This window comes from Accipiter gentilis, chromosome 25, assembly GCF_929443795.1.
Source record: "Accipiter gentilis chromosome 25, bAccGen1.1, whole genome shotgun sequence".
Taxonomy (NCBI): Eukaryota; Metazoa; Chordata; class Aves; order Accipitriformes; family Accipitridae; genus Astur; species Astur gentilis.
Genome location: NC_064904.1, coordinates 20,369,713 through 20,392,535, shown reverse-complemented (window position 1 = coordinate 20,392,535; position 22,823 = coordinate 20,369,713). Strand labels below are relative to the sequence as shown.

The window sequence follows — 22,823 nt, the reverse complement described above, 5'->3', positions numbered from 1 at the left end:
GCTGGATTTCCAACGGCACCAGGAAATAAGCCCGTTTCAAATTTTGCGGAATATCCAACAGATGAAGGAGCTTTGAGAGAAGGGGTGTAAGCATCGTGTCTGCAGCGCGCCAAGAGCCTGAAGGCATACACGTGGTACTCGCCCCATTGAATCCTTACCACATTTCTTCTCGGGATCCATTTAGCTCCCTCAGTTTCAGGCTGGAAGCACTACCTTCCTCATTTAATAAAGTCACTTCATTTTTCAGAATAGCATTTTCTTCTCTGAGCTTCTCGGCTTCACATCTGTGGCGGAGAGATGAGACAAGTGAAAACTGTTTCTGTATACCATCTAGGCCCACAGGGAGAAAACTTCCTAAAGGCCTAAGCTACCTGTAATATTTCAAGACAAAGCTACAATTGACTCATTTTCCGTATGAACGGTATATGGATTTTACATTTCATTTAGTCAGAGTGCTTCCCAGATCACTGAAAAAGGGGCTTTTGTGCATGTTTCTGTACAGCTAGTTAATTAAAATTTAAGATACCTAGTAAAAGTTTCACACTGATGTTGTACTATACCTTTCAGTCCTTAAGTTACAAATAACGTAACTTTAAACAGCTTAACACCACAGAAGGCAGACTGCAAGGAGAGCAAGCTGTTTCTAGAGCCCAGTATGCTGGGAACAGCAGCGCTGGAAAGTGCCTTTTCTGTCCTGAGGCGACCGTAAAGAAAGAACTTAGCCATGGTGTAATACCTGAAAGAACAATTTCCTGCAGGAAGCTGGTGCTGAACAATAATTAAGCCGCTTGGAGCCACTTTACGGCCTCCAAAAAAAATCCTTGCTGAAATACAGCAGTTAAAAACAAGTAGGTAAAACCTATTATATTCTCTGTGTTATAATAGTATTTACAGTATCACACACCTGATGGATTCCTAACACTAAGTGCTCCTGCTGAGAAAAAAGTTACCACAATTCTCTAGTATTAACTTAAATATTGAGAAAAATGGAAGCGCTTTTAACGTTCCAAGTAACATTCAGTACTAGAAAGGAGTAAACAGAGTGAAGAGGGATATTAGTAAAAGCTAAAAGCATTCTGGAAGTGTTACCATAGTATTTCGGACATTAAAATACAGGGGTTGCTGATGTACCATTAACTACACACTGCGAAGGTGACTACGTCCACAGACAGAACAGCTGGCAGGTTGCTCCTGTTTTACCATTCGTGTTAGGTCACGGTCAGAGAAGAGTAAGTCACACACATTTATTCCAACCGTCGTTATCCACGATTAAACAGCCTGCTTGCTAGTAGTTAGAGTCCAAGGCACTGTTCTCTAATCAAAGTTAAACTACAGTGGTTAATGCAGCAACCATACAGCAGGCAGGCAGGCGGCTATGAAGCGATGAGCGGGACGCTAGGTTAGTTTCTAAGCGGCATATTTGATTACTGTGGGGCCGGCACGCTTCCCACAAAGTTTTGCAAGCGTACGTTACCTCAGAAGATCAACTTTTTGCTGCAGCTCAGCGCACGTGCTTTGTAAGCCGTGCATCACTGTATTCCTCTCCTCCCTCTCTTCGTGGAAATGCACGTCATTTGGGTTAACCAGGGCAGCAGCTTTCTCCTTCGGCTTTCTGTTGGGCTCTTGCAGCTCCCTCTTTTCTGCCGACCCTTCTTTCACCGTGCCATCGCTTTGGGCACGCTTGCCTTGCTGACCTGTAAACGCGGCAGCACGTTCTTCCAGCTTCCCAAGCTGGCATCGCAGTCTTAACTTGTCACGGTGAGCCTCTGCGCTGCCTTGTGCATCTTGTTCTCGGACATCTTCCCATTCTTTGACTTTTTGGAGGAGCTGTGTGTTTTCCTCTCTGAGCTTAACACTTGCCAGTTTACTTTCTTCTAGTTTGCAATGAAGGCTTCTCAGCTTCTGCAGGTTGTCTTCTAGCACTTTATTTTTTTCAACTAACTTGATCATTTCGCATTTCAGATCTTCGTTTTCTACCTGAATTTCTTCTTGTAGTGACAGAAGTTCAGCCTGTGCCATTGATCTGTCTTCTAACTCTTTGACCCTTTTCCAGAGCTGAGCTATTACACTTTTCAGGTCACCATTTGTTGACCCAGGAGCATGATCAAGCTGGAGAGAGGCTTCACGCAGTTCTTCAGCCTTCTCAAGCTCAACCTGCAGCTTCAAAGCATCGGAAACAAACCCTTTATCTTGGGGAGTTATTCTGTGATTTGGCAGACGAACCTTCTGCTGTTTAACATCATCGTGCAGCGTTTTTGGTCTGGGAGCTCTCTCAAGAGTTTTCTCGTGCTCTCTCTTTTTTTGCAGCAGAGGCACCCGAGAAAGCAGCTCTTGATTCTTGCCACAATCCCAGTTGCCATCAGCTTCCAGCGCTGCCTTACTTCCTTGCGTCCGACACACCTGCACCTCGAGTGCATGGCCACCTGCTCCGGCTTTCACACACGCTTTCTCTAAATCCGAATCAGTCTCCGTCATTTCTTCCAGGTCTGTACTATCAGCCTCCAAAAGCGGAGGGACATTGGAATCCGTTCCATTGTCTGCATCTTTACCATCCCAGGGCAACCCTTCAAAAATGGGATCTATTTCATCTGGCAGCTGAGACCGTTCCGAGCCGGAGTCGGAGTCGGAGCAGCCGGGGCTGGGAGGTGGCGCGGGATCCCGCTCCGCAGCCTGCAACCTGTGCTGCAGCCTGACGATCTCAGCGGCCATTCTGACATTTTCCTTCACGGCTCGCTCGTGCACTTTCTGCAGATTTAAGAGGACAGCCGCATCATCTCCCAGAGGCGCCATCCCAGAGAAAGAAGCAATTTTGCTCTTTGCTTTGGCGTACTCATTTTCCAGGACCCTATAATGATTTTGTAGTGCGGAAAAACTATGGGTCTCCCACTGCAATTTCTGTATTTTCCCTTGGAGGTTTGAGATTTCCAAACTCATCTCAGTCTTTTCCGTTTCTGCTCTTACACAAATGTCTTTGTTTAAACTCTCCAAAGCAAGAAGTTTGGAATTGAGGTCTTCTTTCTCTTGCTTATATTCACTGTCAAGTCTCTCCAGCTTTTGCCTAACCAGCTCCCCGTTTTCCTCCACCACACATATACGCTCGTCTTTGTTCTTGAGCTCTTTTTCGTGGTCATTTTGGAGTTGTGTTATTTTATCATTCAGCTTTTTCTCTTGCTTCTCCGCAGCATTCCTCAGGTCTCGCAGCTCCTTCTGAAGCTGCTCCCTCTCGCACACAAGCTTGTTCACTTCTTCCTTGAAGTTTTTCTCCAGGAGATCTTTCTCCTGGGTCAGAGCAGAAGAAATGGCCTTTTCGTTTGCCAGGCTTTCCTTCAGTTGCTCGTGAGCTTCAGCAACCTCCTGAGCAATTTCATCCTTTTCAAACTCCCACTGAGATTTCTCCTCTCTTTGCTGTTCAGCAAGTTCATGCAACTCTTGCTGGTAACGTCCTTCCAGATTTTGGATCTTTTCTTCGTATTTATTCACAAGTGTTTGTGTGTCGACAGAAAACTGAGCTTCTGCATGAGATGCTCTTCTGTTATAGTCACTTTCCATTTTTTTCCTAAACATGGTTAACATAATATATTACTAAACTCTGGGCTAACTCAAAGAGATTCAAATGGCTTTTTAGGCTGAATAAGAAAAGCTGAAAAATTACTTTTTCACCAAGTTTTAGATGAAGTACTATTTGACAGGTGTTTCCGAGAGCCAAAGTTAAATTTGAGGCAATTTGTTGAAACTTCAAAAATAAAAATTTAACAGCCTTGGAAAAGTATAACTCATAAAAAGTCCTCAGAAAATGTTTCCTGTACAACGTATGCCCTTCTATACTTTTGATCGGATTTGTGGGGGCAGATGTTCTTACCCCCATCTCTCCCTGTCACCCCAGGACAGTTTCGGTTTCTTTTGACACTCAATCTTGGCTAAATGCATTTACCAGCCAGTAACTTCTTCAGAAAAGAACAACTCTGAAAAGCCAAATGCTTTAAAAGGACAAAGCAGGGATTTGTAAAAGCACAGGGATCCTGAACAGAGCCCAAGCTAATCACATCTGGTTATGCTTTAACACTATTCTTGCCTCTGGGCGAGCTAAAAATCAATATAAATATCTGCTTGAGAAAGGCCAGAAGAAAAAAACCAACCCTGGATAGCAGCCCAGCGTTCGGGAATAAAACAGGTAACAGCACCGCACAGTTAATACACTTGCGTTACGCATCAGGAATCATTTCTGCACTAGATTGGCTTGGCGTGGTGACCAAGGTCATCGAGGCCAGCGTACACCAGAACCGTCCCCGCCAGCGGCGACACTCACCTTTCCTCCTCCAGGTCCTGCTCGTGCTTCCGCAGCAGCTCTTGCTGGAGCTCCTCCTTCTCCAGGGCATGCACCTCTGCCATCCTCTTCAGCTGCTCATGGAAGCCGCGTTCCAGCTCTCCCTTCTCTTCCTGCAGTGTCTGCACCAAAACTCTCATCTTTTCTTCCACCCAGACACCATTTTGAATCAGTTCTTCCCGCTCCTGGCTAAACTTCTCGTTTACCTGCTCCAGTCTGGCTCTGACGTCTTCTTCGTGCTCCTGCCTCAACAGTTCTTGCAGGTTGGCTTTTTCCTCATCAAAACGCATTTGTAATTTGTTTTTCTCATCATTATATTTACAGTCAAGCTTTCCTTGCTGTTCTCTGAGCGCTGCTGCCTCTCCTTGCAGTTCTGTAATTTGATTTTTAAGGCCAGTTATTTGCTTTTCCATGACATGCATCTCTTCGGTGTACTTCTTCCTCATATCCTCTTGCTCCTTCTCACAGTGGATTTTTGTCTCATCTAGCTGCTTTTCGTAATGGCTCACCTACAAAAAGGAAAACAGATTGGATTGGTTATTCTACAGAGATGTTTTCTCAATGTTTCTGTATTAAATATTTCCATATATTTATTCTACAGAATATTTTGATTTACGCAGTAGCATCTTACATTGATTTCCCCTGCAAAGACTGTTAAAGTGCTCAGCTTAATTTCTTACTGGAATAAAGATGATTATTACATAAAAGCCAGTGAAATTCATGCTTTTCCATTAAGCAAATTTGTGAAAAGAGAAGCCACAAACAACTTTTAAAATCCTAAGTCAGTTTTGCAAATTGCAAGGGGACTCTTCATTTCACTGATTACTTTTTCAAAACCTTCCCCAAATTAAGGGGCAGACGAGGCCTTTCCTTTTAAAAAGGCTGGGTTTTTTTTGTTTGGGTTTTGGGGGTGGGTTTTTTTGTTTGGGTGGTTTTGTTTGTTGTGTGGGTGGTTGGGTTTTTTGGTTGTGTTCTGTTGTTTTGGTTTCGGTTTTGTTTTTTTAAACACAAGTGACATGAGACAAATCCTTAAGGAAAAGCAATGATTTTTGGGGTGATAGTCTATCCGTCCCCTTTTCCTACTCCCATCCCACCTTCGTCACAATACAGTTTCAGTGTACCTGTGTCATGCCACACGTGAAACGAATAAATTATAGTCCTATAACAACTATAATTCTATAGCCATCTCTCATCTGGAGGTGGGCACTGGTCTGACAGATGCAGTGGAAGCCTGATGGGACCCCCAACTTCTGGTCCTGAACCAACTCCTGCAGAACAAGCCTGGCCATTTCTACACCAGTGCACCTCACCTGCAGACCAAGGTAGGTCTTACTTGCTGGGAAACACCGTGACCCTGACACGGATATTAACGTAAACTGGCCGTAAACGTGCTCTGCCAGCTCACCGCCGCTCAGTAGATGAGCGCCGGAGCGGAGCTGCCCCAGCCTCGTCAGCCCATCTCAACCCAAGCTTTCTCCACGTAGAGGCAATGGAGATATTTCTGCACGCGTGGCAAGATTAATCTGCAGATGGACACCCAGAAAATAGGGAGCTGACTGCTCATTTTTGGTAGCACAGGTATCGTAACAGCGCATTTTCCATATTCCCACCGCACAGACCGCGTTTCAACGCCACCAGACTGCGTGAGCACAGCATTTAGCGATGCAGACTCCCACCAGCAGCCTTTCGAACCCACAATTATCCCATGCCAGTGGGAATGAAGTGGCTAATTCAGATGCAGCAGGCTTTCAAGACAGAAAATGCAATACTGCCTCGGAAAGGCTCTCTGCTCTCTCGTTAGCTGGTGGGCGGCGTGAGGATCTACCGCAGCATCCATACAGCCCTCTCCATCACACAGCATCGTGCAGAAGGAGCAGGGAAGGTAGAAGCTCAGATTCACAGAAAGGTCATAATTTCGCCAGGAATTAAGAGTCTTTCTTCAAGACCCTTCCACCTGTATGAAGAGGCTGGAAAAGTTGTGAAGTTTTGTTTTAAGTTAAAACAGCTTACTGTGTCTTCGAGCTCTTGTTTGAGGTGATGTAGATCCCTGTGATGTTGCTCCTTCATTTGTTCAATAGCCATTTCTGCCTCTATGCTCATATTTAATGGGTTGCAGTCTTCTGAACCGAGTCCTTTAAAAATAGTAATTATATACATATTCTTGAGGCCCAGAGAGATACACTCTCAACAGAATTATTTCATCAGTTTAAATTTGTTTAGGCAGCTACTTGCAAGTCTCAAATTCCCATCACACACACACACACAGACAAGAAACTGCAAACATTAATTTCAGCTTTGAATACAGTACAGCAGCCGTATTCCACTTAATGTTAAGCAGCAAAACGGACGTGGCGTTTGGCTCTCACTGTGAAGGTTTGGGAAAGTTTTTACGTAATTGCCTCTAAGATGTTACTGTAAATACCTACAGCCCAGAAGTTGGTCATACAGGAGATGTGCTTTACCTTGGTCAGGCTCGATACTGCTATTGCCATGACTTTTCATATCAATGTCAAACTCTTCCGAGAGTGAGTTTTTCAGCGAAGGCCTGAGCACTTTGCCTTGGGCACGGTACTCCTCCAGCTCCGAGTGCAGCTCGTCTATCTGGTCTTGCAGTTCCTGAGAAGGGGGGAAAAAAAGCCTGAGTGAAAGCAACTAAGGCAGCCGAGCATTCGTACATCGACACACTCCCACAACGAGACATTGAAGAGGGAATTACGGTAGGTAAAGACTTGTCAATAATCCTGCCATCATCCCACAGTTAGTCATCCTCCTATCAGCAAAACAACGCCCTTCGCCAGGTTCCAACCTGCGCAAGTAACAGATGTATTTCTTACTAGAAGAGCAGAACCTTCTTCAGACTGACAGCCCGCATATATTCTGCCTCTGAAGTAGACCGTGCTCCAGGACCTTCCACTTTATTCCTTCTTCCTATGACCTTTTTTAAACAGCAGCTTAGGAACATTTTCAAACGGCTGAGAAATACCTCCTCAACCACCATCTACTTGCAAAATCAAATCAGAAGCAAAAGATCAAATTAGGAAAGAGATACCCTCGGCACTGCATTTACCATCTGGTACTTCTGCCCACTTGCCAGAGGAATATCCCGAGCGTTTGTGCCAAATGCCATGAGCTCAGCTCAATGAACAGCGTTTATTGAGGAAAACGAATCCCTGAATGTGTAAACACACAATTCTGCAGATCTGAAAGGTTCAGAAAGTGAACCTTGAGTACTGCTTCATATCCGCCAGTACTCAAAAAAAGAAAATAAATTGCATATTCAAGCAACGTCTTGAAGTATCAATTCAACAAATATTTCTAAAAGATCTTTGCATTTAAACTGTAATTGCAACTAAGAGAGCTACCGTGCTGTTTCAGACGAGACAGCCTTTTGCCAAGATAGTCCATTATTGAATGAAAAGGATCATGCAGAACAGATGAGCTGAATGCTGGTAACCGTTGTAGTCATCAAAAAGTAGATGTAACTAGGTAACTTGCAGGCCCACCTTAAAGCAGTGTTGCAGCCATACCAGATTTGTGGAGGAGAAGACAAGCTTTTCATTTTCAGTTTTATTTTAAGAAAACGCTACTGTTTTGGAAACCACCGAAACTCACTCACTTCTGCTGTAAGTTCCTGCAACTCTGAATTCTAATTAGGGCAAACTTTATTTCGTAAATCAAAAAAACGGCTAGTGCGCAATTGCGCAAGGAATTGAGCTCGACGTACAGCTGGGGAACGAAGGAGGCTCCGGAGACCCGCACCCAGCCCACCCTTGGGGCACCTCACCCTCCTAGCCAGTTATCTCCACAGCAAGAGCTTTCCACCCCCTTCCCAGAGCTTGGATTAATGTGAAAAAGCCATTACACCAGAGGAAAAAAAATAATAATAAAAAAATAAATCAGCAGCATTATACCGCTGCTCTGCCCTGCTGTTTGCGGTAAGGATGTTCTCGGTGAACACGGGCAGACGGGTGCCCGGTCTCCAGCCCTGGGCTCCACTTACTCTGCACTGCCGCTCGTACTCGCTTCTCATCTGCGCCAGCCTCTCCTCCTGCAGGAAAAACTCCGCGCTGCTGGGATCCAGGTCACCAAACTGAAACGGCACGAACGGGATCCCGTTACTCTTCCATGAAACAGCCCAGCTCATCACTGCCCAGATGCCATTCGCAAGCAGACCTGCAGCCTGCACCCTCTCCCCTCTTTTTTTTTTTTTTTTTATTTTAAATACAGAAGCTCTGCTTCCCTGCTGGTAGGGGACAACGAGCAACTAGCTGCTGTCTCACCGCAGCTCTCATGCTAATTTTGGTTGCGGACCGCAGCTTTCTAGCTTAGCATATGCACATCTCAGTTTGATAAATAATCCCGGCTTTAAAGAAATCTGGAAAACAGATGCTGGGTGAGAATCCCAGTATATGAGCTTTTGTCTGTAGATGCACAGAAATGCCTTTGGAGAAGCTGATCTTCTAAGGAGTTTATTGTAATACAACCACGGTCAGCTGTTCACCTCCATTTTCCCCTAAGTTTAGCAGAGATGCCAGGTAACACCTAACACCTTGTGTATCATCTTCCCTAGAAAGGACCTGCATGTTGGGTCTATCCAAAACTATGTGCTAGGGGAAAAAAAATAAAAATTAAAAAAAAAAAATCCCTGCAGATCTGCAGGACAATTGCTTCACTCTAAGGCTCCTTACCATTAATTAGTATAAAACTACAGCTAGGGTGGAGCATCTTTAATTCCCTTAACTGGAAGTCAGGCAGGCAGTCCATGCCAATAAGGTAGGCTGTGCCTTGGTCACATCTGGATAGGGACCCAAGAGCCTCCAGCTATTAGTTAAATTGGCAGCTCGAGCATAGTAACCGAAAAGCAATTTCATTCTGGACGCATACTGGGAAAAGGAGGATTTACCTTCTCAGCCAGGACGTTTTCCAAGTTCCTCTGCAGTTTGCTTGCCAAACTTTCATACTCGACTAGTTTTTCTCCTGTTTCCAATAGCTCGCTTTCCAGGCGGCTGTTTTCCTAGACCAAACAAAACCCCCCAACAGCCTCAGCATTTGGAGAAGGAAAACATTAACACGTGGTAACTCATTAGAAAAATGAGTAATCTCCCAGTCAAGTCAGAGCATGACACTGTTACAGGTTTCAGCCAAAGACAGGAACTGTGAATTTGTTATCCATGCACGGATAACCCTCTTGCCACAGCAAAACAGCAAGCATGAACACCAGACTTGCAGCTGGCTCACAAACCCCACACTGCCCGGCTCCTCTCACCTTTCAGATGGCAGCTTCAGGACTATTTTACGGTTTTTCTGATGCTCACAGGATGCCCAACGCCTTCAAAAGCTGCTCTCCTGACCACCTGTACAGGTGTATCAGCTCCCTCTGACTGCCAGCACTTCTGATGTTGTTTGTAAGACAACACCATTACCATTAACTTTCGCTCAGTTTAAAAAAAAATTAGATTATATGTTTATGCAGCTGTTAGATTCAGAAAAGAGTTGTGACTTAAGTGTTTTCTAAGAAAATGTTGGAAAAATATGTCAATCTGTGGGGTCACAGGCAAATAATACCACTGCATCAGGCAGCAGGTAGTTTATCCAAAGGAAAACCAGCAAACTTGATTTAGAGATTTTTTTTTTTTTTATTTTTATTTTTTAAGCAGTATTTGAAGCTTTGTAAAGACGTATTATCTCCCAGCCGGACAGCCAAAGTGCCAGCAAGGCCGACAGCCCATCCACTAGCTGTACACATGCACACGCTGCACATGATGGCAGCAGAGATTTGAACTGGAGCTTCACGAATCCAAGGAGTAACCCATCGAGGTGACCCAAAAAACAATTCTCACGGATACACCTCTGTCTTGCTGCTGAAATTACTTTCAGCTATCTCAACGCGCTAGCTGAAACACGTCATCTCAACGACGACTACGTCGCAAGCCTCGCTCCCCACTTCTGGGCATCCTTGTCTTTTGGGGGAAAAGGCCGGCTGCATTTAGTCCCCGTTACCTTCAAGGAAAGGGCCAGGCGGTCCCGGATGTAGTTTTCATCGGTTTTCAGCTTTTCTATCTCCTGCTCCAGCTCCAGCCGCTGTTTATTAGCCTGCTGCAGGATTTGCTCCCGTTCTCTCCGGAGCTCGTTCTTCAGAGCTGCAATTCTTTCCTTGTACTCCTCGTCCAGCTTCCTACGAAGGCATCGGAGGTAAGAAGAGCTCGTAAAAAGAAACAGGCGGCGAACACCGCTGCGAGGGAAGCTTGGTGGTAATCGGCAGGCACGAAGCCACCACCTCCGTCATCGAGTCCCTGCAATGCTGCAGCAGTGATGCCAAAGAGGACGGGAAGGGTGAAGCGGGACGCCATACCTGAGGTTGTACTCGTTCCGGCGTTCAATCGCGGCGTGGTGGTCATCCACTTCAGACGCCATCAGGGATTTCAGCTTTTCAGCTTTTTCCAAGTCCGACCGCAGCTTCTCTTTCTCTCTAGCCACTTGATCAACCCGCTCCCTAGGGTATGCAAAGCCACCCTCGATTAGGTCAACCCTCTCGGCTCCCCTAAAGAACGTACTTGCAAGAGGCTCATCAGAGAAGAACAGCCCAGAAAGCTCTCCAAGGGTCTTATCAATTGCATTTAGTCGCTAGATATGAACTTGCACACATAGGTCTGGACATGTCTCGATATCCCCATAGGTCCTGGGACCTCAACACCTGAATGCCTCAGCTCTGGTCTAGCCCTCCCCAAATTCCAGCGCTATGCCATTTTGCCAGGCCAATTTCTGCCCCATTTACTCGTTCTCGTCACTGTATTACCTTTACTACTTCATCCTTACGCTACACGCAGTCTGGTTTTGATCACAAGTTTGTAAGATCTGCTACACTGAGCAGCTTTCTTGATGGGGACTTGACAACAAATCTCTTCACTGAGTGAACGGAAACAGGTATTTCGACATGTAGATGCAAACAAACAGCGGGAAGCTTCATCTTGTGAGGTTTCATACGAGCAAAGCAGGCAGCTTGCGAGCACAAGTTGCAAGCCAGCAGGTAACAGGACACGTGCAGTTTTAATGACCAGCAAAAGTCATCTGTGGTGTCGCATGGAGGTGGATGCATAAGCTGATAAATACCTAAACTATTTAAAGATTTACAGTACAAACAAAACACCACTAACAACTGGAGCTTGTGCACGCAGCAGATGGATGCAACGGTTCCACAACAGGAATGAACCAATGCAAAACTGAGGGTGCAATGCTTAGAGCAGGAGTCTTCAAAGTGGGGTGGACAAGATGATCCGTTAGTGTGTGGGAAGAAATATTTTAGCTTCAGTAGTACATGTATATAAATTAATAAATATACGTACAGGGAAACGTTTCCCATCTCCTACACTCTCTCAATTGAGAAGCCTGCATGGCAAGTCCAATGCAAAGTCAAACTGTGTTGACTTGCAAATGAGAAAAGCGCGGGTTCATGGTGGTTTTGTACCTCACCCACACCCCCATCACATAGCAAAACCTACATAACGCTACTGCAAGAACTCAGTTGGGATTAAAGGTACTTCTTATCAAATTGCACCAGCCTCTGTCCTAAGTTTTGCATTTCTTGGCTGTCAATGACCGCTGCAGATTGCGGTGACCATTTCCAGACTGCACAGCACAGCTGGGAACAGCCTACTGCTTTGATTTATTTTTTTTTAAAGTATATTTTTCTGCAATACTTGGGTTTAAGTGTTGTACCCATGCAAAACAAGAAAGTTGAAAGTTTCTGACCAAGCTAACAGAGAACCTAGCCTTCCAGTGAGACGGCAGCACCACGCTGATGCCCCTTGGAGAAGTGCTACGAACCACCATTAATTAGCCAGCTCCTACTTAAGCTCCTGCTTGGCCGAACAGAGAGAGCACCGAGGAAGCCGCAGAGACAACAATCCTGGCGACTTACAGCAAGTGTCTGATCTCCGTTTTGAAACTCGCCAGGGCTGCTTGGTGGACTCCATTCTTGGTTATTAAAAGCTCGTTTTCTAGTGCCAGCGTCAGCTCTGTCAAGTTCACCTTCCCATCCAAGCTGAAATCCAAAGCCTGCAAAAAAAAAAAACCCAAAAAACAACACCCCACAACGTTAGAGCAGAATGAGCTTTCCTGCCCTGCAGGAGCCTGGAGACATTTGTACATGAAGTGACAGAATAAAATGAGGAGGCTCAGAAAAGATCTTTGCTCACTGATTAATCTGTCACAAATGCCTTTAGGGCAATAAACCAGACATCTCTGCCACCACCCTACCTTAAAGAGCTGCTGCCAGCTGTGGAGATGGAAAGTGTCCTGATGGTGCTGCAAGACCAACAGGAAATTAAGCCCATGCCTGATTAAAAATACTAATTCTCTAGAGGACCCAACTACACCGGTCTTTTTACATATTCAAATGCTGCAAGAAAGCGGTGGAAGGTGTTCATGTTAAACAACCCCAGCTCCTGCAATAGAGCCAACACAGAAGCAGCTGTGTAGGAGGTATTTGATAGCAAAGATCCCACCTCTTAGAAAGTAAGTTATCATCAGCAACTGCAGTCGTTCCCTTCAACCTAACTCTGCAGGAGCACAAAGCGGAGCACAGAAGGGATTGTGGTGGGGCTGAAACACCAGAGAAACCACCCCAGTGACACCAGTAACAAAGCAAGTTACCCACGGAAAGCAACAAGTGGAAGAGAAGGTGAAGGTGTATCACGCAAGTCCAGTGAAAACAGTACCAGGTTATCAAGCTGGCCTGCACGAGCCCAGGCTGCAAGTGGGTTTTAAAGCCTGAGCAATGGCAGAGTTTACTACAGCCTGGATGTTCAACATCCACACGGACATTACGTGCCGAGAGAATTCTGCCATCATCGCCGCTGGGAACCCAGCAATGGTCTCAGAACAGACACGTGAAATTATCTTCTCCCGTCCATGGCTTCTAGTGGGACAGACAGGGATGGGGTTTACTTCAGGTATCTGATTTGCACCCCCCATTACCCTTTTACTCTGTATAATAAAACACTAATTACCCAGCAGGGTTTCAAGTGTTGTCCTCCACCTCAGTGCAAGCAATAATTCAGGTCATCCCAGTGCCAAAAGGTTTGCAGGTGCAGCTATTCAGTGAGCTAAAGGAATTAAATTGCTTTCTGCAAATATAGGTGACCTCTTTGAGCTAAGCTGGAAGTCACGTTACATTTTGATCATTAACTTCTAGCTCTCTGGGATGCACCATCATTTCAATAAAGGGAATTATTGGAAGTTTCCCAGAACGGTTAGACTCCTGTCACCAGCACTGGGAATTTTAAAGGGGAGTGGGATGCAGCTACAGTTCAGCATCCCACGCCGGGGGCAGGGGGGGAGGGGGGGGAAGTTAAAAAAAAAAAAAAAAAAGGGCAAATAAAAGGGGTGAGACGGAGCTGCCGGTTACCTTCAGGATCTCCTGGCTGTTCTCTATGCCCTCCTGGTGCCAGGAGTCGAGGATGCCCTCCACGCAGCCGTAGCCCATCCCGTCATCCAGGCTGGAGAAGAGGCAGAATCCGATGGTGCTGGGCATGGCCGAGGGGGTGGTCGTGCGCCGCCCGCTTTCATCGAAGGACTGCCGAGAGAGGGGAGAGGGTACGACAGGGCACGGGCAGAGCCGGGCATCTGGCCACCTCGCGACGAGAAAGGCTTATAAATGTAATTTCGCTAAACAGTACTCTGGAGATTAAGGATTAAGGTCTGCTTTTCCTCACTGCCAAACAAACACGCGGCAGGAGCGCTGCTGCTGACCCCGCGGCACCGCAGCGCAACCAGGCGCTTGGGATTTAAAGTCAATCTGAGGGGGAACAGTTTCAGAGCTGTCCTTGATGCTCTAGAAGTGTTTTCCACCGTCCGTTTCTGGTTTTGAGCGTCACCTCCCCAAAAAAGGCTGCAGGGAACGTATGCACGGGTGCTTTTGCTATAGCCCTCAGCTTCCAGGCAGACAGGTAGTAGATTTCAAACTCTCTCTCAAAATAAAAAAAATAATTAGAGATGCGAGACCTGCATGCCTGCAGTCTCCAGCCCAGGCCACCGCTTCCCCCCGCAACCAGTTTACACCATTTACTTACTACACTTCACAGCTTACAAGAACCATCTCCAAGCCACGCTACTTTAAAGGGGAGCCATCTCCCCCGTACCGTGAGGGTGTTTGCTGCTTTATCCCCCTGCCCCGACAGGGACAAACGGGGAGGAAGAGGAGGAGACAGGCTAGGTGGGATTTGCTCAGCACTTCTCCCCCTCCTCCTACTTTTAACCCCAGGATCCACCTCGGTTTCTCACCTGCATGGAGAGGTGTCGTTTCAGCTGCCTGTACGGAGTAGACGCCGAGGGTGTCAGTGACTTTCCGTTTTTAAACAAGCCGTAGAAGAAGTCCTCTACGCTCATGGTGCCATCTTGCTCCAGGTTATGGAGCACCTCTTCAAGCACCTGCAAGTGGCAAGGGATAGAAATCACATCTGCTACGGCCAAAACCAATCTGGCACAGCAGAAAACACCCTATTCCCAAGGCTCAAAAAAAAAAAAAAAAAAAAAAAAAAACAAAACCCAAAAGAGTTACCTGCATCAGCCTAACACCGGTGCAGCAACCTTCATATAGAAAATTAGAGCCACATACACTACAAAAATCCTGCCTGTAAAAGCGTGTAAGCTCCTGGTCATCTTGGAGCCTCTGTCTTGTGAGGCAGCGTGAAAACCCCTGGTTTCCTTCTGCTCCCGAGACGGGGTGACCTCAGGAATTCAGTGCAAGGTAGCGAGACAGATGCCAAAACCCCAGCAGCTTGTGAAGTGACCAGGCAAAAAAACATAGTAAGGCACTGCAAGGTTATAAGAAATCTGTGTTATGCTCCAGGGCAGTCTGCTTTCTCAAAAGCAAGACCAACCTTATTAGGACCAGAGATGTTAAGATTAGTCCCTCGCTATTTCTTTGTCTACAGTCTATTTTTTCCATTTTCTGCCTTGTTACCCTGAAAACATTCTGTTGCAAATGCTGCAAAGGAATACCTGCTCAGAAACACTTTTTATGAAGGAAATGATTACAAGCCATGTTATTTTAAGATGCAAAACAGTCTGATTTTTTTAGAAAACTAAATCCTAAACTGACAGGAGACTTTTTTGCTAAAGAAATAATTTTCTTGTGGACTCTTCCTGGAGGACAGAAACTGCCTGCAGGCCTTCTCAAAGTCAAAAGCAACCATCTATGAATATTTTAACCCATATTCATTGTCTAGCTAGAAGATTTCTGGGATTAAGGAGACATGCTTGGAATCTAGGATATGCTTTTAAATTCCAGTTTACTCTGCGATTGCATGAGAAGACACGCACGCTATGGTGTCAGTAAGGCTGCCAGCTGCCTTCTCCTAGAGCAGCCTCCCACGTCTGATGGTTCGACACCAAGAAACTGGCTGGAAAGCCGCGAGCCGGAGCTGAAAACCGCTTTCCAAGCAGCGACCTGTTAACCAGCACTTGTGCTTCAGGCTTGCGGTCAACCGCAGGACGCGCTTTGTGGGGGCCACGCTAAAACCCAGGCGCACGTGCTGGTGCGAGTGGGTCCGTACGTGGCCACTCACCTCCCCGGCCGCCGTTTGGAGCCCGTACTGCTCGCAAATGGAGACGAGCTTTTTGCGGTTCAGGTGGCCGTCCCTGGTGATGCCGAGGTGCTCGCAGACCTCCTGCAGTTTCTCCTCTATCCAGTCCGGGGTGGGCAGCGAGACGCTGGGGGAGGTGTTCAAATCATCTGGGTTCCAGAAGCGCAGCTGCCCTGGAAACGGGGGGGGGAAACTGCTCCGGTTTCTGCCCATCCACTGCACACGAGAGACCACCAGAACACCCGGGCGTTCTACACATCACAGAAGACTCTGCAGCGAGCAGAGCTGCCCTCCTTGCTCATCAGACCCCATGGGACCATTTGCCTTGCCTCACCCTGCACAGAGCATGCTTGTGATTTTGGGGTACAGCTACCGGCACCAGCACGGCTATCGGACTCTACCAGAAGCAGCAGATCCTGCTCAGCATTCAAGTCGCACGTGCCACCATAGGCGAGGGAACCCCGCGTCCAGGCGCAGGGCGAGCTGCGGCCGGGACTGTGGCCAGGAGGATCTCTGGGGACGGGGATGAGTCCGATGGCCAACGGGCATGAGTCCGATGGCCAACGGGGATGAGTCCGATGGCCAACGGGGATGAGTCCGATGGCCAACATGGGCTGGCGGCCAGGGGAAGCGCAGCCCTCCCACCTCGGCCGCTGGCATGGATGGAGAAGGGACCCTTCCTCTTCTGGGCAGTTATGGGATCAAGGGAGAGGCCTGAGCGAGTTGCATATTCACATAGACCTTGACCAGGCTAAGAACTTCGGTGGTTGCCTGTCTCCATAAGTGTCACCCACCCCAGGTGGATCTGCCTAAACTCCCATCCCCTTTGAACGTAAACTGTAGCGTATGTTTTGAGGTAAGTACTTCCAAACACCCCTTCAGGGGAAGAAAAAAAGACCAGTAGCCTTCAGCTGAACACATTTCCTCTACCTCCAGCAAATGCCCGGAGTGCAGTCTCACCCAGCTGGAAACGCTCACTAGACACAAACCAGTCAGAGCTTGCTCAGCTGCAAGGCCATCTCCTTGCACCCGCTACCTCATCCTGGGGCTGGAAAAGTGGCTTTTGGAGAAAAAAAAAAAAAAAGTGGTCCCTTTGGATGGGGTAGGGGTTAGAAAGCAGCTGAAATACGGAAGAGGCGTTGAAGCAATTAAAAGCTGCGTGGCTTAGTTATAAACATAACTTTGCGTGCTGAGGGTTAGTGCCAAAGCCCGACAGTCACCCTGGGGGTCACCCCGCTCTCCCTTACTGGACAATTAGGAAACATTTAATGACTGGTCCGTGCTGACATCTAGTGCCTACGGTGCTCCACTACAGCCAGCAGCCCCCAGGGCCGGAGCGGGGACCAGGACCAGCCCCGGCTGCTGCTCTGGGGATGCTGAGGCCAGGGAGACTGGGAGCACTGGCAGCAGGGCAGCCTCTGCACTGGGCAGGAGGGAGAAAAGAGGGCAGAGAGGGTAAGGCACAAGACTCCGGCCTCCAAGGAGCCCCATTTTAGGTTTCATTCCCAGCTCGGCGCTTGCTTGCCCCATGTGCCCCTTCCCGAGCTCTGCACCACGCCAGGCTGGGACTGCTCAGCACACCCAGCTGGCCTGAGACCGTCTTAGCGTGCTCCTCCGATTCATCTTCAAAGGCAAAAAAAGAATAAGCACATACAAGTGCTGCTGTTTGCTCTTACCCTCGGCCTCGTACTCCTCGCTGTCTCGCGTCTTCCAGCGCTGGGGAGAAAATAAAAGGTTTCTGAGTTATTACTATTGCAAGACATCACCCGTATGAAAGAGACTCCACGATCAGCATCAAACAAGCTACACGGCTCCAGCGATGCCGCCAGGCTTTCATCTCCCTGCTCCCCGCGGGCTGGGCTGGCAATCCACAGCTCTTTGATGCTGCCCGTTTCTGGCAGGCAAGGTGCTTCGGTGGGGATAAACCACCGCTGCAGCAAAAGACGCCTAAAACCCTGCAAATGACCCACGAAAGGTGGCAGACGACAGTCCGGCAGGTTGATGGGGAGGGAGGGAGAGAGTTGCCCTCTAAACAAACCGTGCTGCTTGTCTTAGCGGTACTGATGGTCAAGATGAGGATGCAGGGAAGATCACGGGCTGCATATAGCCACCACCCGAGTTTGGGTTATCCTTTCCTTCCAGCACCCTATTTTCCCATTGCAGAACACCTACCCGCAAGCCCACGTGGATCTTGTACGCAGCCAGCCCGCAAGCCGGGACGCGAGCACAGCACACCGAGTCTCGAGCATCCCCATCACGGGCAGCCCTCGGAAGAAACTCGCACGGCTCAACCCCATCCCACGGCCCCGCTCCCCTCTGCGGGTCACCCACGCCGGTCGCGGAGCCCCGGCATCCCAGGCACCAGGGAACGCGCATCCACGACAGATAATTAAGCCGCAACGAACCCACGAGCGTCGATGGGGACAGGTGCTTCCAGAGCACGTGCGATTTGGGAAATGAAGCTCTTGCTGCTTTACGCTTTCCCTTTTGACAAGGGGCACCCATCTGCCTGCAGAGCTTGAGGGCCAGCAGCCTGCGCTCGGCCAAGTCTGCTCCAAAATACCTCCACTAACTGTAGCTCCAGGTCAAGAGATGGAGCCGTGCTGCCAATACGTTCTCCGCTAAGCTAGCTAGAGAAAAAAACCCAAACCAACATACTCTTTGCTGGTTTTAAGCCATCCTGCTTCCTCTGTGGCAATATCGCATCAGCTCAGGTGGCATCAGGAGCAGGGCAGAAGTACATTGTTTAAAATGATTTCCCCATGTACTACACGTTGTCTTGTCTCTACCACCCTTGTACCAGCCGAGGGTATTTACTCACACGTGATGCTCAGGGATATTAACTTCTGGTTTAGCAGCAGCATCGGCAGATGTTACTTCTCCACCGTTACAAGTGGGTACTTCTGCGTGCATGTGACTGATGGATTTGAAGTCAAAGTCACCCAGGACATAAAGAGCCTCTAAATCATCATATAAAAGTTCAACACGTCTCATTCAGATTACAGCTAAAAGCCATTAATCTACAACGTTACCATGGAAACTGGATTAGGTCACTGGACTTTTTTTAGCTCTGCTGCTTGCTCCCGTTTCATCTGCCGGACCAGGCAAGGGCCGTTCGCTGCTGCCGCAGCATCTCGACATATCCCTGGGCTTTTGGGGGGCCAGCCACAGGGTGGGAATCGGAAGAGCCTCGGATGGAGAAGGGGGCTTAACCTTTGCTTTTCCCAGGCAGGCTTCAGGCAGAAATCAGCCTGGCAGAGGCGGGAGGTCACAGGCAGGGCTGGAACCTGCGGCTCTGCTGGGTATTCTGGACAAAGCCAAGGACTTACATGTTCTATATAACAGAAAGCTGTGGATTTTGCCCCAAAAAAAGTGCTGTTCTGCTAGCACCACCATTGAGGGGTTGATGTGGCAGATCACTGGTTTGCCTGATAAACCGTCAGGGTGAGCACACAAAAAGCAGGAGCTGAGGCAACAGGTACTGTCAAATTACCAGCTGCAAAGGCAGAAAACAGCCCACGTTCCCAAAAACGCATGAGCTGACACCATCCCAGCCCGTAACTGCCTGTGCATACGCAACGGCCAACTTTATGGCGACAGAAGGCATCTCTGGGTGCCAGACAGAGCTACCACCCTGCAGCCACTCGTCCTCGGCTTTTGGGGGTGGGCACCGAGGGGAATCTGGGCAGTGATGCTCAGAAGGGGGGAATCCATTGCTGCGTCCAAGTCTTTTTGCATAAGCAACATAAATATTTTTATATAAAATCAGACCTAACCCGTTTAGCACCAGCCTCTCTCACTTCAAGGACTTGCCTCAAAACCAAGAACCCCCAAACCACAGCACACAGTAACTCTGTAAATACCAACAAACTGAAGAAGCTGAATATAGCCGGGGTGGGGGGGTGGGCTGCAGGCTGGAAACCCACTGCCACTGACCCCGGGGAGCTCGTGTGACCTCCCTCCCCGTGCCGGGACCCCGCTGGGGAGGCCAAGGGGGTCCCTTTGTGTGGTGGGGGCTTGGGGTCAGCCACCGCCGATGGGAGGACAAAGCGGGGGGGGGGGCCGATGCATCCCGATGTCAGGCACGGCATTGTTCCCCCCCCCCCCCCCCCCCCCGGTCCCGGCGATGCTACAGCTGGATGCGGGTCACACGCATCGGCGGGCTGCGTGCGGGAGCGGAGGAGATCCCAGGAATGCATTATTATTTGGGCAGAGCGCGTGCTTGGCCGGGCTGAGGAGCAGATGGCCGAGGCTTTCAATGCTCGCCGCCCTCCAGCTCGGGGCTCGGGCGAGCATCTGCAGCCTGTGCCGTTTGCTCGTGGTGGCCTCTCCCCATAATAAGGCAGCAACCTCTCCCCCCCTGCCATCTGCTTCAGCAAGACAGACCTTTGTTCTCTGCCAGAATATATTGCTAATTAAAATGACGATCAGGAGCGCACGCTGAGCCTGTTCTGCTTTGCACGCGGCAAGGTGAGCCTTCGCACCAATGCTGACGGCCCCCGTTTTTCCCCTCCCTGCGTGCTCGCCCAGAGATCAGCTCCCTGGTCTGAGCAGCCAGAGACCCCTGAAAGATGACAGCAAATCTCCACAACCTGCTTTGCAAATTGCCTTCAGCTGCAAAGCACCGAGATCGCATCAATAATGCGCTTTTGCAGGGAGCAAGTGTTATCCTGAGGTGTTATTTGCAGATCCTGGCTTTACGGGACAGTTGCGCTTTGGGAGCCTCAAATTTGTACATCGTGGACCTGAAGACAAAGAGTTTCAACCTGACTCTCCCAGAAGGTTTTGCTCGGAGAGGCCATGCCATGCTGGAAACCACTCTACGCAGAAGCAAACACAGAGATGTCCAGGGAGCGAGTGGCTTCGGCGGGCACCGAAGGGACAGAGCTGGGACACGACAGCGATTTCCACAACCTGCAAGAGGAGGGACCTTTCCTAGAGCAGAGCCAGCAGCTGGGGAAGGGGAGATGACAGACGCCCTACGCTGAGGTTTGCAAGTCAGCATGGCCTTAAGACTGGCCACATCTGGCTGTGTAGCCAGTGGTTTGCTGCTGGGAACCCATGAGTCAAAGGACGCTGCTGCCCTACCACCACCTTGGGCTTGGTAGCCCGTGGCCACCAAACCTGCTCGCCGTCCCAACCCTGCACCACCACCATGGCGCAGATCATCCTCAGGTGTAACGCAAGGCGAAAAGGAAACGAAAGCAAGGTCAGAGCCCTTCCCAAGCCCACCAAGCCCCATCATCTGTATCAAGATTTTAGGACAAAGAAGCTCAAGCGGCAGCCGGGGCTGGAGATGCGCAGCTTTTACCACCGCAAGCTTTTATGCTGCATTTCTAGATGTTTTCGTGGCTGCAGCTCCATTAGCACCACGTCCATAAAGCTGCCAGAGCCACTCGTTTCTCATCACCCATTAGCCTAGTCGCATCCACGGGGACAAACTCATGCGGGTCAGAGAGAACCTGGGGATCCCAACACCACCCTCTGCTCACGGCAAGGTCAACGCTGGATTCGGACCCAGCCGCTCATGACTTTGTCCAGCGGCACCTGGAAAGCCACTGGGAATGCAGGTCACGGAGCTTCTCTGGGCAGTCGATCCCACGCACAGACCAGCCCTCCAGCCTCTCCTCTCGTGTTTACAGAGACGAGAAGGGGAAGGAAGCCTCTCAGACAGAGCCTGAGCCTTTTTAATTGGCACCGGTTGAAAGAAAGCACCAATTAAGCCACACTGCCCCAGTTCTCAGGCCAGCAAAACACCCTGGGCTGGAGGCAGGCTTGCGGAGCGCAGGCAGCCGCGTGTTTATATGCGCAGCAGGAGAAAAAACTGGGCAAAGGCTGTTAGTTGCGCCGCACCCCAAGAAATCAATGCATCAGGAGTCTCCAACGCCGCCCAGCGTTTCAGCCCCGGGAGCCCCTGCGATACCTTCAAGCAACTAATTTCTATGCATACCAAGAGGATCTTCTTTTAGAGACAAGATAGTAATGCTGATAAAGATGAAAAAAATGGGGACTTTACAAACTTATCCTGATCTTTGTTCAAGTTGCGAGAGAATTAACCGTCCCATCCACCCCAAAAGGTGCAACAAGAGTTCCCACCAGGAGACTAATTCAGCCAACAAGGACCACAGCATGGTTATGTACCAGTTGAGTTAACTGACCGACCTTGTTAACAGACTAGCCTTTTACACCTCCTTGACAGCTAAAACAGAGGAGTAAGATTAGAGTGGCCTTTTCCATCAAGGGCATCACTTCCCTGGGGGTTGTGGACAGATTAACGTTGATTTCGAGGTCAGGGCAGCCCATGTGGCCAGCACCAGGAGACGGATGAGCACCCCCATGGCAGTTAGCAAAGGTTACCAAGAACAGGGTAAAGAAGCTGGTTCTGGTGGCAAAGCTTTTCTTTGAGTTTTTTTTTTTAATTTATTTTAAAGCTCAGCTGCATAGGAATAACACTGGAAAGTGGAAATTTTTCCCTTGCTTCCCCTACACAGGTGGCTGCAGAGCCCCCCCCCCCCCACCTCTAGGAAAACACAAGTGAAGCCAGGAGGACAGAGGAGGGGAGAAAGCAGCAGCGTTCCTCCTTCCCACTGGAAAACTCCTACCACGCGCTCCGGAACATGCAACACTGAATCAACAATACTTGGCAAACTGGAGCAGGCTGGAAGGAGCCCAGCTCCAGGGAAATGCTGCTGTGGCCGTACGCTAACGCACACCACCAAACCCAACCACCCTTCACCTTTTGCTTTTCTATTCTGGAGAAGCAAGAGGAGGCTCTGGGGTTGAAAGCACTAGCACAAAAAGAGCCACAAATTTGGATCACAAAATGAGGGGGAGAAAAAAACAAAACAACTGGATTTTTGAGCAAGCATACGCACAGGCATACGTAGAGCGTGGGGGCTGCCGAAAGCCGTGTC

General features: G+C 48.8%; 1 protein-coding gene across 12 annotated transcripts in view; it reads right to left on the bottom strand.

The window, feature by feature from the left end:
- Nucleotides 1-22,823, bottom strand: part of NIN (ninein) — a 65,573-nt gene that overhangs the window by 21,794 nt on the left and 20,956 nt on the right. For 11 of the 12 annotated variants that reach the window (XR_007509627.1, XM_049829003.1, XM_049829005.1 and 8 more), the window contains exons 5-18: nucleotides 17,586-17,625; nucleotides 15,892-16,082; nucleotides 14,606-14,752; nucleotides 13,731-13,898; nucleotides 12,243-12,379; nucleotides 10,677-10,817; nucleotides 10,325-10,499; nucleotides 9,228-9,338; nucleotides 8,325-8,414; nucleotides 6,787-6,940; nucleotides 6,335-6,456; nucleotides 4,307-4,833; nucleotides 1,475-3,556; nucleotides 159-284 (exon numbers count right to left, since the gene is read on the bottom strand). Coding sequence is in view for 11 of the 12 variants with exons in the window: in XM_049829003.1 (XP_049684960.1) it covers nucleotides 159-284; nucleotides 1,475-3,556; nucleotides 4,307-4,833; nucleotides 6,335-6,456; nucleotides 6,787-6,940; nucleotides 8,325-8,414; nucleotides 9,228-9,338; nucleotides 10,325-10,499; nucleotides 10,677-10,817; nucleotides 12,243-12,379; nucleotides 13,731-13,898; nucleotides 14,606-14,752; nucleotides 15,892-16,082; nucleotides 17,586-17,625 (4,211 nt within the window). In the remaining variant the exon portion in view is untranslated. The remainder of the gene's footprint in view (nucleotides 1-158; nucleotides 285-1,474; nucleotides 3,557-4,306; nucleotides 4,834-6,334; nucleotides 6,457-6,786; nucleotides 6,941-8,324; nucleotides 8,415-9,227; nucleotides 9,339-10,324; nucleotides 10,500-10,676; nucleotides 10,818-12,242; nucleotides 12,380-13,730; nucleotides 13,899-14,605; nucleotides 14,753-15,891; nucleotides 16,083-17,585; nucleotides 17,626-22,823) is intronic. The other variant, XM_049829012.1, reaches the window with a different exon arrangement.